We start from the raw sequence: 13009 nt of genomic DNA on the forward strand, positions 1-13009 counted from the left end.
CTATACACTAATGATGAAAAATCTGAAAGAGAAATTAAGGAAACACTCCCATTTACCATTGCAACAAAAAGAATAAAATACCTAGGAATAAACCTACCTAGAGGAGACAAAAGACCTGTATGCAGAAAACTGTAAGACACTGATGAAAGAAATTAAAGATGATACCAACAGATGGAGAGTTATACCATGTTCTTGGATTGGAAGAATCAACATTGTGAAAATGACTAAACTACCCAAAGCAATCTACAGATTCAATGCAATCCCTATCAAACTACCAATGGCATTTTTCACAGAACTAGAACAAAAATTTCACAATTTGTATGGAAACACAAAAGACCTCGAATAGCCAAAGTAATCTTGAGAAAGAAAAACAGAGCTGGAGGAATCAGGTTCCCGGACTTCATACTATACTACAAAGCTACAGTAATCAAGACAGCATGGTACTGGCACAAAAACAGAAATATAGATCAATGGAACAGGATAGAAACTCCAGAGATAAACCCATGCACATATGATCACCTTATTTTTGATAAAGGAGGCAAGAATATACAATGGAGAAAAAGCAGCCTCTTCAATAAGTGGTGCTGGGAAAACTGGACAGCTACATGTAAAAGAATCAAATTAGAACACTCCCTAACACCATACACAAATAGAAACCCAAAATGGATTAAAGAGCTAAATGTAAGGCCAGACACTATAAAACTCTTAGAGGAAAACATAGGCAGAACACTCTATGACATAAATCACAGCAAGATCCTTTTTGACCCAGCTCCTAGAGAAATGGAAATAAAAACACAAATAAACAAATGGGACCTAATGAAACTTAAAAGCTCTTGCACAGCAAAAGAAACCATAAGCAAGATGAAAAGACAACCCTCAGAATGGGAGAAAATATTTGCAAATGAAGCAACTGACAAAGGATTCATCTCCAAAATTTACGAGCAGCTCATGCAGCTCAATATCCAAAAAACAAACAACCCAATCCAAAAATGGGCAGAAGACCTAAATAGACATTTTTCCAAAGAAGATATACAGATTGCCAACAAACACATGAAAGGATGCTCAACATCACTAACCATTAGAGAAATGTAAATCAAAATACAATGAGGTATCACCTCACACCAGTCAGAATGGCCAGCATCAAAAAATCTACAAACAATAAATGCTGGAGAGGGTGTGGAGAAAAGGGAACCCTCTTGCACTGTTGGTGGGAATGTAAACTGATACAGCCACTATGGAGAACAGTATGGAAGTTCCTTCAAAAACTAAAAATAGAACTACCATACGACCCAGCAATCCCACTACTGGGCATATACCCTGAGAAAACCATAATTCAAAAAGAGTTATGTACCACAATGTTCACTGCAGCTCTATTTACAATAGCCAGGACATGGAAGCAACCTAAGTGTCCACCGACAGATGAATGGATAAAGAAGATGTGGCACATATATACAATGGAATATTACTCAGCCATAAAAAGAAACGAAATTGAGTTGTTTGTAGTGAGGTGGATGGACCTAGAGACTGTCATACAGAGTGAAGTAAGTCAGAAAGAGAAAAATAAATACCGTATGCTAACACATATATATGGAATCTAAAAAAAAAAAAAAAATGGTTCTGAAGAACCTAGGGGCAGGACAGGAATAAAGAGGCAGATGTAGAGAATGGACTTGAGAACACAAGGAGGGGGAAGGATAAGCTGGGACGAAGTGAGAGAGTGGCATGGACATATATACACTACCAAATGTAAAATAGATAGCTAGTGGGAAGCAGCTGCATAGCAGAGGGAGATCAGCTCGGTGCTTTGTGACCACCTAGAGGGGTGGGATAGGGAGGGTGGGAGGGAGACGCAAGAGGGAGGAGAAATGGGGATATATGTATATGTATAGCTGATTCACTTTGTTATAAAGCAGAAACTAACACACCATTTTAAAGCAATTATACTCCAATAAAGATGTTAAAAATAAAAATAAAAAAGAAATATCAATGGAATAACTCAAGAGAACTTCCAGCACTGGGGGACAAGTTTCAAGAATTCAAAGGGCCTACCAGGTATCCAGCATAATGAATGAAAACAGACGTATACAAAGGCATATCACAGAAATTCCAGAACACTAGGTACAAAGTGAAGATCTTACAAGCTTCCAGAGAGAAGTGACAGGTCACATACAAAGATCAGGAATCATAATGGCTTCAGAAGTCTCAATAGCAACATGGAAATGAGAATTGATACAACATCTTCAAAATAAAGGAAAATTATTTCTAACCTATTATTCTATACATAGCTAAACTAAAAATTAAGTGTGAAGGTAGAATAATGGCATTTTCAGACATGTAAGTTCTCAAAAATGTACTCTCCCTGCCCCCACCCCACTTTTTTTTGGAAAGCTAGTAGAGGATATGTTCCACCAAAACAAGGACATAAAAGAAGGGGGAAAAAAAGAGAAGATATGGGATTCAGGAACCAGGGGATCCAAAATAGAGAAAGATGAAGGGAACACCCAGGATAAAAGTAATGGGAGATGCCATGATGACAGTCATCCTCAACAAATTGAGAGCAATTCGTCCTAACTGAGCCAGGTCAGAGAGTTCTAGAAGAAAGTTGGGGTTATTTTTGGCCACACTGTGCGGCTTGTGGGATCTTAGTTCCCTGACTAGGAATCAAACCCAGGCCCTCAGCAGTGAGACTGCAGAATCCTAACCACTGGACCACCAGGGAATTCCCCTAAAAGATAGTTTTTTTAAGAAGATGAAATTTATAGAACAGTCAATACATGGTGTGTTCTATCTGAATGCATGGAGAGATGTCATTAGTGACAGAGTCTGGGGTTAAACCAGTGGTAAGTATATAAAAAAGTAAGCAAACAATCAAAAAGATAATGATCAATTGCAACAAAAAGAAAAAGTTGTACAGAAAGGGTAAAATAATAACATTCTAAATGCTTCATTGTAAATAATGTTTACATAGTTATAATAATGTGACACTAAATACTGTTCCAAGATATAACCATATGGTGAGGAGGGAGAATTTGGAAATAAGTGGAAAATGTGTGTGTGTGTGTGTGTGTGTGTGTGTGTGCTGGGGGTGAGGGGTGGGTGAAAGGAAGCTACATTCTCATCTTCTGCAGTGAGAAGTCAATAGACAATGCCTAAAACTTAAAAAAAGAAGTACCAATACAGGTATGATATTCAGATATTTGGATTTGAATCCTAAATAATAATAGTTGAAAGTACTTGGCTCAGGGGAGAAGGAAACTGAAGTGTGTACAGAGTGAGGAGGAAAGGGAAGTTATGCAGGTCTAGAGTTTGGGGAACAAACCCTGTAGATTTGACTTTTAACCATGTTCATGTATCATTTCGATAACAAAAAGAAGCAAAGAGAGGAAAGGAAGGAGAAAAGAAGGCAGAGAGGGAAGGATGGAATGGAGAAGGGAAAAAGGGAGGAGGAGAAAAATTTTAGAGACATAATGCAGATAAAAATGAAATGGAGCCTAATAGCTCAAATGTGGTTTTTTTATAGAAAATGAAAACCAAAGTCCAAAACATTTTTTTAAATTATAAGCTTTAAATAAATATAGACTAGATCTATGTGTCGCCTTTTTTACATGGCAGCATCTGTAAGTGAAGACACTTTCATACCACTGCTCATACCCCAACCTCCTATGGAGTCTCCCCATTCTCTCCATTCTCTATTATCTTAGGCCACCATCACCTTTCCAGACTGATCTACCTGCTCCTTGTCCATTCTCTATCATACAAACAAAGTAATCTTTCTAATGTTCAAAGCCAATCATAGACTTTCTTTCTTAAAACTCTTCCAACAGTTTCCACTGCGTTTAGAATAAAGTGTGAACTCCTTAAGCTGGCATATAAGACTTCATGACCTCGCCTCTGATTACCTCTGGAGCTTCATTTCTTAACCTTCCCCCCGCCCCACCCCATCTCTAAGTTTCAGCCAGCAACACTGCAGTCCTTTCAGGTCCTCAAGCCCAGGCTGCTTCCACCTCTAGGACTCTGCATTGCTGTGCCCTTTATTCTAGAAGTTCTTAAACTAAAATTATATGCAAAATTATGAGTGTATCTATGTATGTATACACAAATGCACATCATAAAAACTTACAAGTGATTTTGACATTATTTATAAGTCCCCTGAACATCAACTTTGGACCTCACTTTAAGAATCCCTTCCTTAAGGAATAAGCAAGCTTCCAGCTGCTATCAAAAGGCTCTAAAATATATTATCCAGAATTTTTGCATATAAAACATACATGAATTACACATGTCAATATCTACTATCTTCTATGTCACTGGAATGTTCTCCATTGCCCTTCCTCCCAAAGAAAGTTAGTTAAATTATTTTAACGTGGTTTCCCTGACAAGGGGTTACTCTAGTGAAAAACATCCTGTCACTGTTCTGAAAACAGTGAGATCCTAGAACATGAATACTTCTGCCTCATACGAATGCCTGAGCATGCTGTTACCAAAAAAAAGGAAAAAAAAAAACCAAAAAAAAAATTGGATGATATTAGACGAACAGCTGTGTAGAAAGGAGAATGTAAAAATAAAAACTGCATGTTGGAGCATCAAAATAGTAACCATGTACAGTATATGACTGGTTTTAATCAGATGAAGATTGAAGCTATTACATTTCAAATCGAATGTTATAAATTAGTTCAAGAATGCAGCTGAGCTCTCATTTAATTAGAAATGTCCATGTTTAAATCATGAGGTACAGTAGCTGCCAATGAAGCAAAAGGGCAAAGGAACGGAGAAATACTGTGTCCAGACCCTCCTGTTGTCAACTGTCTCCTACTCTGGCCGAACATCTGGGGTGGACTAGCCCTGATGTAATGAAGAACTTCATGTACTAGCTAATTTGAGATTTAATGTAATTGAACATAATTGTTTTGAAGACATTATAATCATTATTCTGGTCTGGACAATTCTGAACTCTTCATTTTTGTGTGAAATGCATTTTCCCCCATGATGAATTTTAACTCTTTCTTAGATGAAAAGTAAAGCAAATTTTGGGCCAAGATTTCTCTGGGAAATAATCCATCGATTGTCAGGTCATGTAAAAATGCAGCACATGGAGTGAGATACACCTTTGGAAACAAGTCTCATTTCATATTTCCAGCGCTTGATGGAGCTCAGCTAGAGTCCAAATCTACATCCCAAATGTTAGACATTTCCCTATTACCTAAAAATGAGGCACCACCACAGAGGATTTCTGAGGTCATACAGAGAAGTTTGCAATCATCCTAAGGCGGACTTTTCTCCAAAGGTTATGAGTCTCTGCATCTCATAAGTAACCAGCTAGACAGTCCAGGCAAAAGGTCTTTCTTTTCTCCCAACTTGCTTAATTCAAAAACACCTCAAGTGACATAGCTCAAATTTTCCAAATTAAACTTACCCATGGGGCTGAAATCAAGCATGTGACAGTTCAGTTCTAAAGAAAATCTTAAAGAGCGTTGTGCACAAGGAAAAAAGAAAAAAAAAAAAATCAGAGGAAAAAGGGGTAGGAGTTAACATTTAAGTGGGTTTTCAACCTCATCATTACTCCTGCTCAAGAGAATAGGACACAGATGGGTGAAACACACCATCATTCTGCCCCAAAGAGTCTAAAGAACTCATTAGAGTTCTAATGTTGTCTCCTCATGGTCTATCGTGAATTTGTAAGGGACACAATGGTTGATTTGCTGCATCCCACAGCATTTAGTATTCCAGAGTGTCACAGGGTAGAAAGTGGAAGGACGAGTCACAACGACACAGTGTGCCACTGCAACCCATGGAAGCTTACTGTTGATACAATTCTTCAAGGTTGACTTTTCCCAGGGAACTGAGGAGTGATTATATTGTCACAAGCTGTTCTGACTTGTAAAAATGGTTTCCATTAAGGAATAACACACTACCCCAAACTTTCTCTTACTTCTGGCCACAGCTCCACACTCTTCCACTCCAATACCAGAGAGAGGGTAAATGGGAATCAGGTCCACTGCTCCCAGGCAAGGATGGATCCCCTCTTGAACCTCCATATCAATTGACTGGAAGGCCTCCAGGCAGGCAGCCAGAATGGAATTGCCTTAAAAATGTAAAATTGTAAAAAAAAAAAAAAAAAAAAATCATTAAACTTTCAATCGCATCTAAAGAAGTAGCTATATTTATTATTGTCCCACCAGTTGTTTTTCTGTAATATGTATAGAAGATTGTTTTTCCATCCAAAATAAAGAAAAATGAAAGACCCAACATTTCCCCTCTCCCCACCTCCCAAGTGTCATAAAGTTTCACATTTCTTCTAACTCTTTACTCCCCAAAGTGGAGGAAGTATACAAAGTTTATCAGTCTTAAGACACTTTGTATTGTATTTTTTTACAACTGGTTACTTTAAATTTTTTCAATTTTATCAAATTAATCTGATAAAATTCCTTGTTATTTTCAGAATATTTTATGAATTTATAATAAAATATACACACAAACATAAATTTTTAAAAGCATAAGTATTTTAGTTTTGCTCTTAAAATTAGATTTTTCATTAAATTATTCTATCTAAATACATATTATAGACACCTCAGAGTGTTATGTTATTACTCTGAGTTTTTATTCACAGTGCAGTACGACCATTTGGCAAGAGAGCTAAACAACAAGGAAGATAATCGGTCCTACATCTGCTGGGAACTATCCATCAGCTCTTTGTTTTCCAAACAAATATACCTTTTGAAAAAAGACAATCTGCTAAGTTGAAGTCAAGTTTATTTGAAAATATTTTAGGACTTCCCTGGTGGCGCAGTGGTAAAGAATCCGCCTGCCAATGCAGGGGACACAGGTTCGAGCCCTGGTCCGGGAAGATCCCACATGCAGTGGAGCAACTAAGCCCGTGAGCCACAGCTACTGATCCTGCACTCTAGAGCCCACGAGCCACAACTACTGAAGCCCGCACACCTAGAGCTGGTGCTCCGCTACAAGAGAAGCCACCGCAATGAGAAGCCCGTGCACCGCAACAATGAGTAGCCCGCGCTCTCTGCAACTAGAGAAAGCCCGCACGCAGCAACCAGGACCCAACGCAGCCAAAAATAAATAAATTAATTAATTTTTTTTAAAAAAGAAAATATTTTAAACCCTTTACCAAGCAATACTAAAATAATACAGGTTTTTGTTTAAACAATTATGAACCTTCAAATTCAAGTTGTCCCACTAAACCTTAAAACAGAAGACTTGAAACGCATTTCATTTCACCCAGCGGATCAACTCAAGATGTCAGGCTCCCAACCCAAAACACAACTTCTTAGCATGTTTCATTCCATGTCAACTTATCAGTGAAATCAAGGCTGACTTCAACACTATGACTTCACAGGTTAAAACCTGAAGATATTTTTCTTAACCATAAAGGATATGTGATCATCTTCAAGGAAAGAATCTTATTAAATACTGGACCCCCAAGGTTCATTTTAATGAAGAGGAAATGGGAAATGTTTGAGAGGTACATGTTCAGAAAAATGATGATATGCAGTTTTGAGGTAGACTCCCTATGTAATGGAGGGGAGTATCCAGATTAACACAGGAAATCAGTGATTAAAGAGCATTCAGGTGTACCTGAAGCTGACCCTTTGCCAAAAGACATATGTAAAAAAAAAGAAACTGAAATCTTACCTAACTCAGCAACAGAAGCTGCTATTGTAATGACTGATCTGTTGTACTCTTGATCAGAAAATATGTTGAGCACTGATACCTCAGGATGTTTCTGCCCTATAAAGAAAACAACACATAAATGCAACAATTTTTTTCTGTGATGAAATCTTAATACTTTATTTCTTCTGATATAATTAAATAGAAATAGTTTAATAGTTTAAGAGAAAAATTCTGGGGGGTGACCTCTGAAGTGACACTGACTAATCATGAAATTTGTAGACAGTAATGCCCACTACAAGCAGACGGCTCAGCTCAGATACTAGGCTTTGGTGTCTATGAGAGAACTTTTCCGGCACTTGCTTCTGAACTTGCCAAAGTTCTCTTAACTCAGACTAAGACGGTAGCTCTTCTTTCAATCGCCAGATCATATCACTCTAAATTCTGTTCCTTATCAATCTCATCTTCTAGGCCTTGTCAATTTTTCCTTCCAAACCCAGAAATCAAAATCTAACATCTGGAAAAACTAGGATAGGCCAATTAGTGCCTGGAGCAGAGGTTTCTGGGATACGTGCACCTGCCTATTAGAAACTGTTCTGACTCCACCATCTCCTTTTCAAAGGCCACCAACAGCCTTCAGATGTTAACGACTTCCAGCCTTCAGCAGCTTGTGACTCACTTGAATGTGTAACCTGAAGGAGAAAGCTGCCATACCCTTGTATGGCAACCACACATAACCCTGTAGTTATTTTTGAAGTTTACAAGCCTGGTTCAGGCTCCTTAAAAGTTCCTCGTATGCCTACAAAAGCAAATTCAAAGTGAAGGACAAAAGTTTTCAGACGGTAATTAAACCTTTCACTATGCCATTATACCTTTGTCGCCCTGTCCCCTGGCAGCTTAACAATTAATCTTTTCAGAGGAGAGGAAAAATAAGTTACACACAGCAACTACAGAGCTTACAGCAGCCCCGCACTATTAATTTTAATAACATGAAAAGATAAACTTATGTCACTCACTCATAGCCAAATGAGCATCTACAGAGAGCTGCCCTGGTGTAGGTCTAAAATTTATAATTCAGCTTTCCTTCCATAAGACCTTTTAGGTCATTTAAATGTTTTCACATTGCTTAATTGGAAAAAATATAGGTGATACAGTTTTATTCCACTCACTTAAAAATAAATGCCTTTAAAGTATTTGTAAAACAGCAGGTCATTTTCTTAACTAGTGCTACCTTCCCTGCATTTTTAAAACTATGAAAGGTGGAGTAGGAACACGATCATACAACCTCTTTTTATGTATTTTTTCAACATACTTAAGCTTTTAGAAGAAAAGAAACGATTTTATTTTATTTTTTCATTCTAAATCTTCTTCAGAAAAGCTTTTATTCTCAGTTTCATATGATTCAATTGAATCAAATGCTGAAAGAATGAAACACTCTCTCCTGAAATTTCTTAAGCATGCACATAGAAAAAAAATTACTGCTGGCAGGAGGAGCTGTCAGTATGAACCTCAGCAGAAGTAACTTGTTTGGTATTTGTAATGGAGTGTAATAGCTATAATTCCATTTGAGCTGCTGTCACTAATAAGCTGATAAAAACTGTGAGTTGAGACCCAGGCATCCATCAGTGTGTGGCTTCCACAAATGTCTCTGCCCAGTCACTTAATCACAGAATATGTCTCTGCACATTCACCCAATCCCATTAGATGTACTATCTGACAATGAGGGGCCCAAGCTGGCTCTTACTGCAAAGAGAATGCAAAAGCACAGCTGCACACTGACTCCAGAGGAGCTTTCTTATCAGAAATTATCAGGAATTTTCACAGACATTTCCAGCTCCCTCAAAGTTGCAAGACAGTAACTTAAATGTGCTCAGCGTTAGAAACGGGCTGGGGGAAAACACTTCTCCCTCATGAAAAGCAATAACCAAATAAAAAATGACAATCAGAAATTAAAATTGACTGTCTCAAATGCTTTAGGGCTGTGACCCTAGTGTTCACCTGTTGCCAAAAAGCTGTTGATTTCAAATAACAAAGTTAAGTGATTGTAAGTCTATAAATACACTATGTTCTGTGTATGTGTGAAAGTAAAAACAAATGTCTAGAACTGTATGTCATCACATGAACATTTTAACAAGGGTTAAAAAAAAAGAGAGAGTAGTATCTCTTATAGTAAATACTGGCCCAGGGAGTAAGGAGGCTTGAGTTTCAGTCTTCTGAATTGAATCGCAGAGTAATCATACACACATCATTTAAATGCAACTGCCTAAGAGTCTTTATGTGGAGAAAATGGAGTAGAAATATTAATGCTGCAATGACAGCATGGGCTTTAGTGGCAGGAGTGCTTTTGAAGAGTACTTGATATTTGGTAAGTTTATTTTTTGTTTAACCTGCTGAATAAAAAGCATAATATACAATTATGCTCATTCTATTAATGATCATATAAATGGCCCATGAGGGAAACATTAAACCTTTATGTAAATATATCCTCCTCAGGAGCCTGCCAATATCCTGAATAATGTGCATTTCAGACACTCTCTCCAATGTGAAGAAATATGCTGTGGATTGTATGCAGGCGTTTGGAAAAGAGCATATGTGCATCTGAGTAAGTCGTCTATCTCAGTATCCTGGAGTCCTGCAGAAGCTATAACAGCCCAAGAACAAGGGGGGAAATTCAAGAAGAAAGAAGAAGAGTGTTCTATAGACATTGTTAGCAGAGTACAAAAATTACTGTATTATCAAAACACTACATATTCACTTCAATTGCCTGTTGTTCCTACCATTTTTTTCAAGAAGAGCTGCTTTCGCTACGTTCTCAACAATGTATTTTCTTCTGGCTTCTGAAATGTTTAATAAACAGACAGCCAAACGGAGCCCCAGTCTGGAAGAAGACATGGTAATTTTCGTCTAGAGTAGGAGAAAAAGAAGCCTTCATTTTGGTTTCTACAGTTCATTCATATTTTCACGTTCATTAAACTTTTTTAAAAAATCATAGCTTTTTGGAAACCAGGCAGTCATAATATGAATACTTCACTATTTCATTCCTCAGTAACACCTAAAGGATAAAATCCTCAGATTGACTCAACCAGGAAACCATGTATATGTGGTCATGCACATATGAACATACGAAGATAGTAACAACACTAGAAAATAACCATCAAGTTACTCAGTCTGAATTCTGTCCTGTGAAACTTCTTCATTAAAGTATGTTACTCCCTTTAAGAATTGTCTTCCACAGTTTAATCCTGTTTTCAAACAGGCATGATACTTTTGTTAAATGAGATTACTAGGGAAATGCAGAAAAGAGAAATGAGGCAGATTACTTAATATGCTGATTCTCACAAAAACTATTCTGACAGAGAGAAAGGGTATCTCTACAGGCCATGCCATGGGCAGTATATGAACTAACAAAAGGGACTCATTTGGGGGCTTTAAATGACAACTCTATGACTAAGTTTCTCTTGTACTTTGATCTCCACAGTCCCTATATCAGCTTAAAATCTTGTTTCACAGGACTCTGTACCTTGAACTGACATGGACTACTCTGATATGTTACTCAATAATCAGCCAAAAATGTGACTGATTTTGTTGAAAATGGAATGATTCCACACAAGCTTTGGTGGTTGCTTTGATTCTCCTTAGTACTCTAGAATGGCATTTTCAACTAGTTACCTTTCTATACCCCAAATGATACTATGAACTAAAGAAATTTCAATATCTCAAAACAAAAAGAAAATAATTCCCCTTTTTAAGATCAGGCCATCATATTTCGGCCTCTTTTAAATATAGCTAAAAGTGAATGTGGCCCTCATGAACTCGATCAGCAAATATTTGATGAGGGTCATTTTGTGGCACGTAATGTTCTCCGTGTGGGGATACTGCAGGGAATGATGTCCAACTCTGAGACACACGTTAAGCTCATAAGTTTAAGCTAACATGCTGTGGTGCCATTAATAGTGTTCTCCATGCATAAATCCACTGGCTTCTGTTCACTAGGATTGTTCGTTGGCCTGATCACTTTAACCTAAGAGGGGATACAGGGCTTCATGGTTAGTTCAGGTTTTCATATTGTGACCATCATCTCATGATTGAAAATTCATAAAAAATACGGTCATTAGGATTTTGTAGACATTAATAACACTGTTGTAATAAAGCAGCTCAGACATCTCTCGTTTTTATGTAAACAAAAAATTGCTTTACACAAGGGGTGTGGGCGTCTTCTGGCTTTCATTTGTTTTCAGTGTGTTTATGTAGCTTAATTGTCTCATCAGGCACTTTCCCAACATAATTATGCTTTTTAACAAATGGTGTTTATGGCAACCCCTAACAGTGCAAAAGAAAGGATTAGTTTCATCCTCTCATTCCACATTTTTATTCCCTGTGGACAGCTAAATCACACAAAGATGGTGTTAGAAAAATCCACCTTCACCGCAAAAGCTGAAACTAGGGGCAATATCAAGCTTTTGGCAAGCAGTCAGGCTTGTTAGTAAGAAGGGGAAGTCTTTCTCTCCCTTGGCCTCTAAGAATGTGACCCCGAGCAAGACCCCAAACACTTTGTGGTTTGAGAGAGTGTGATCCTAGTCCTCCCACCACTTCGATCACCTTTGGGAGTACTTCCGGCGAGAGACCTAAAACCTGCCTCCCCCGGAGGAACCGGCTGGGCCCCTGAGGAGCTGAGCAGTTCGCGATGGCTCTGCCACATCACCTGTGTCCTGCGCACGCACCACCGTCGGCACTTTTAGGGCGGCAGAGGCTCGCCGAGGAGGCCGTAGTGCGAAGTCTGGGGCAGACACCGTCGCTGGGACCCCCTGCGCGGTCCCGCCCAGGTTCTGGTGTGCAGTGGCCCAGAGCCACGTGGGCCGAAAGGTAACCCGAGGGACTCGCTGAGGGCCCCGGGAGACTCCACCAGGGGTATCAGCGTCCGCGGGCGGCGGGCCCCGGAGCGAAGGTCGGCCGGCGGCGGCGCTGCCCCGGGCCCGCCTCGAACCTGCGACCACGCCGGCTGCTCCGCGGTTTGGGGGACCCACCTGCTGGCGCGGAGGGCGGCGGGGTAGAACGGCGCCGAGCCGGAGTCGCCGCGCGTGACCGGCGCGCAGCTTCCGTCGCTGGCCCCGCCTCCCGGGCGCCCGGGCGCGCTCCAGCCCCGCCGCCCGCCGGCTCGGCTCTGCAGTTCCCTCCCTGACCCCACCCGACCCCACCGGCCCCGAGCGCGTGCAGGCGTCCCGGAGAGCTTAACGTTCTCTCTAGAATTGCTTTCCCGCCCCACCTGCTTTAACCTGTAACTCTCCACAATTCTCTAGTAAATGGGTGACTTTTTAAAAGGGCATTAGAATCTAATGATGAGGTCATTACCCACTGATCCTACACCAGCAGGGGGCTCTTTTCCCCG

The 13009-nt window shown here is 39.5% G+C and overlaps 1 protein-coding gene across 14 annotated transcripts in view; it reads right to left on the reverse strand.

Moving 5' to 3' along the window:
• FTCDNL1 (formiminotransferase cyclodeaminase N-terminal like) overlaps nucleotides 1-13009 on the reverse strand; it is a 130043-nt gene that overhangs the window by 72167 nt on the left and 44867 nt on the right. For 3 of the 14 annotated variants that reach the window (XR_005020587.1, XM_036857790.1, XM_036857785.1), the window contains exons 1-4: nucleotides 12648-12759; nucleotides 10401-10527; nucleotides 7648-7743; nucleotides 5930-6082 (exon numbers count right to left, since the gene is read on the reverse strand). Coding sequence is in view for 11 of the 14 variants with exons in the window: in XM_036857790.1 (XP_036713685.1) it covers nucleotides 5930-6082; nucleotides 7648-7743; nucleotides 10401-10515 (364 nt within the window). In the remaining 3 variants the exon portion in view is untranslated. The other 11 variants (XR_005020585.1, XM_036857786.1, XM_036857782.1 and 8 more) reach the window with 9 other exon arrangements.

The sequence above is a fragment of the Balaenoptera musculus genome, chromosome 7 (genome assembly GCF_009873245.2).
Source record: "Balaenoptera musculus isolate JJ_BM4_2016_0621 chromosome 7, mBalMus1.pri.v3, whole genome shotgun sequence".
Classification (NCBI taxonomy): domain Eukaryota; kingdom Metazoa; phylum Chordata; class Mammalia; order Artiodactyla; family Balaenopteridae; genus Balaenoptera; species Balaenoptera musculus.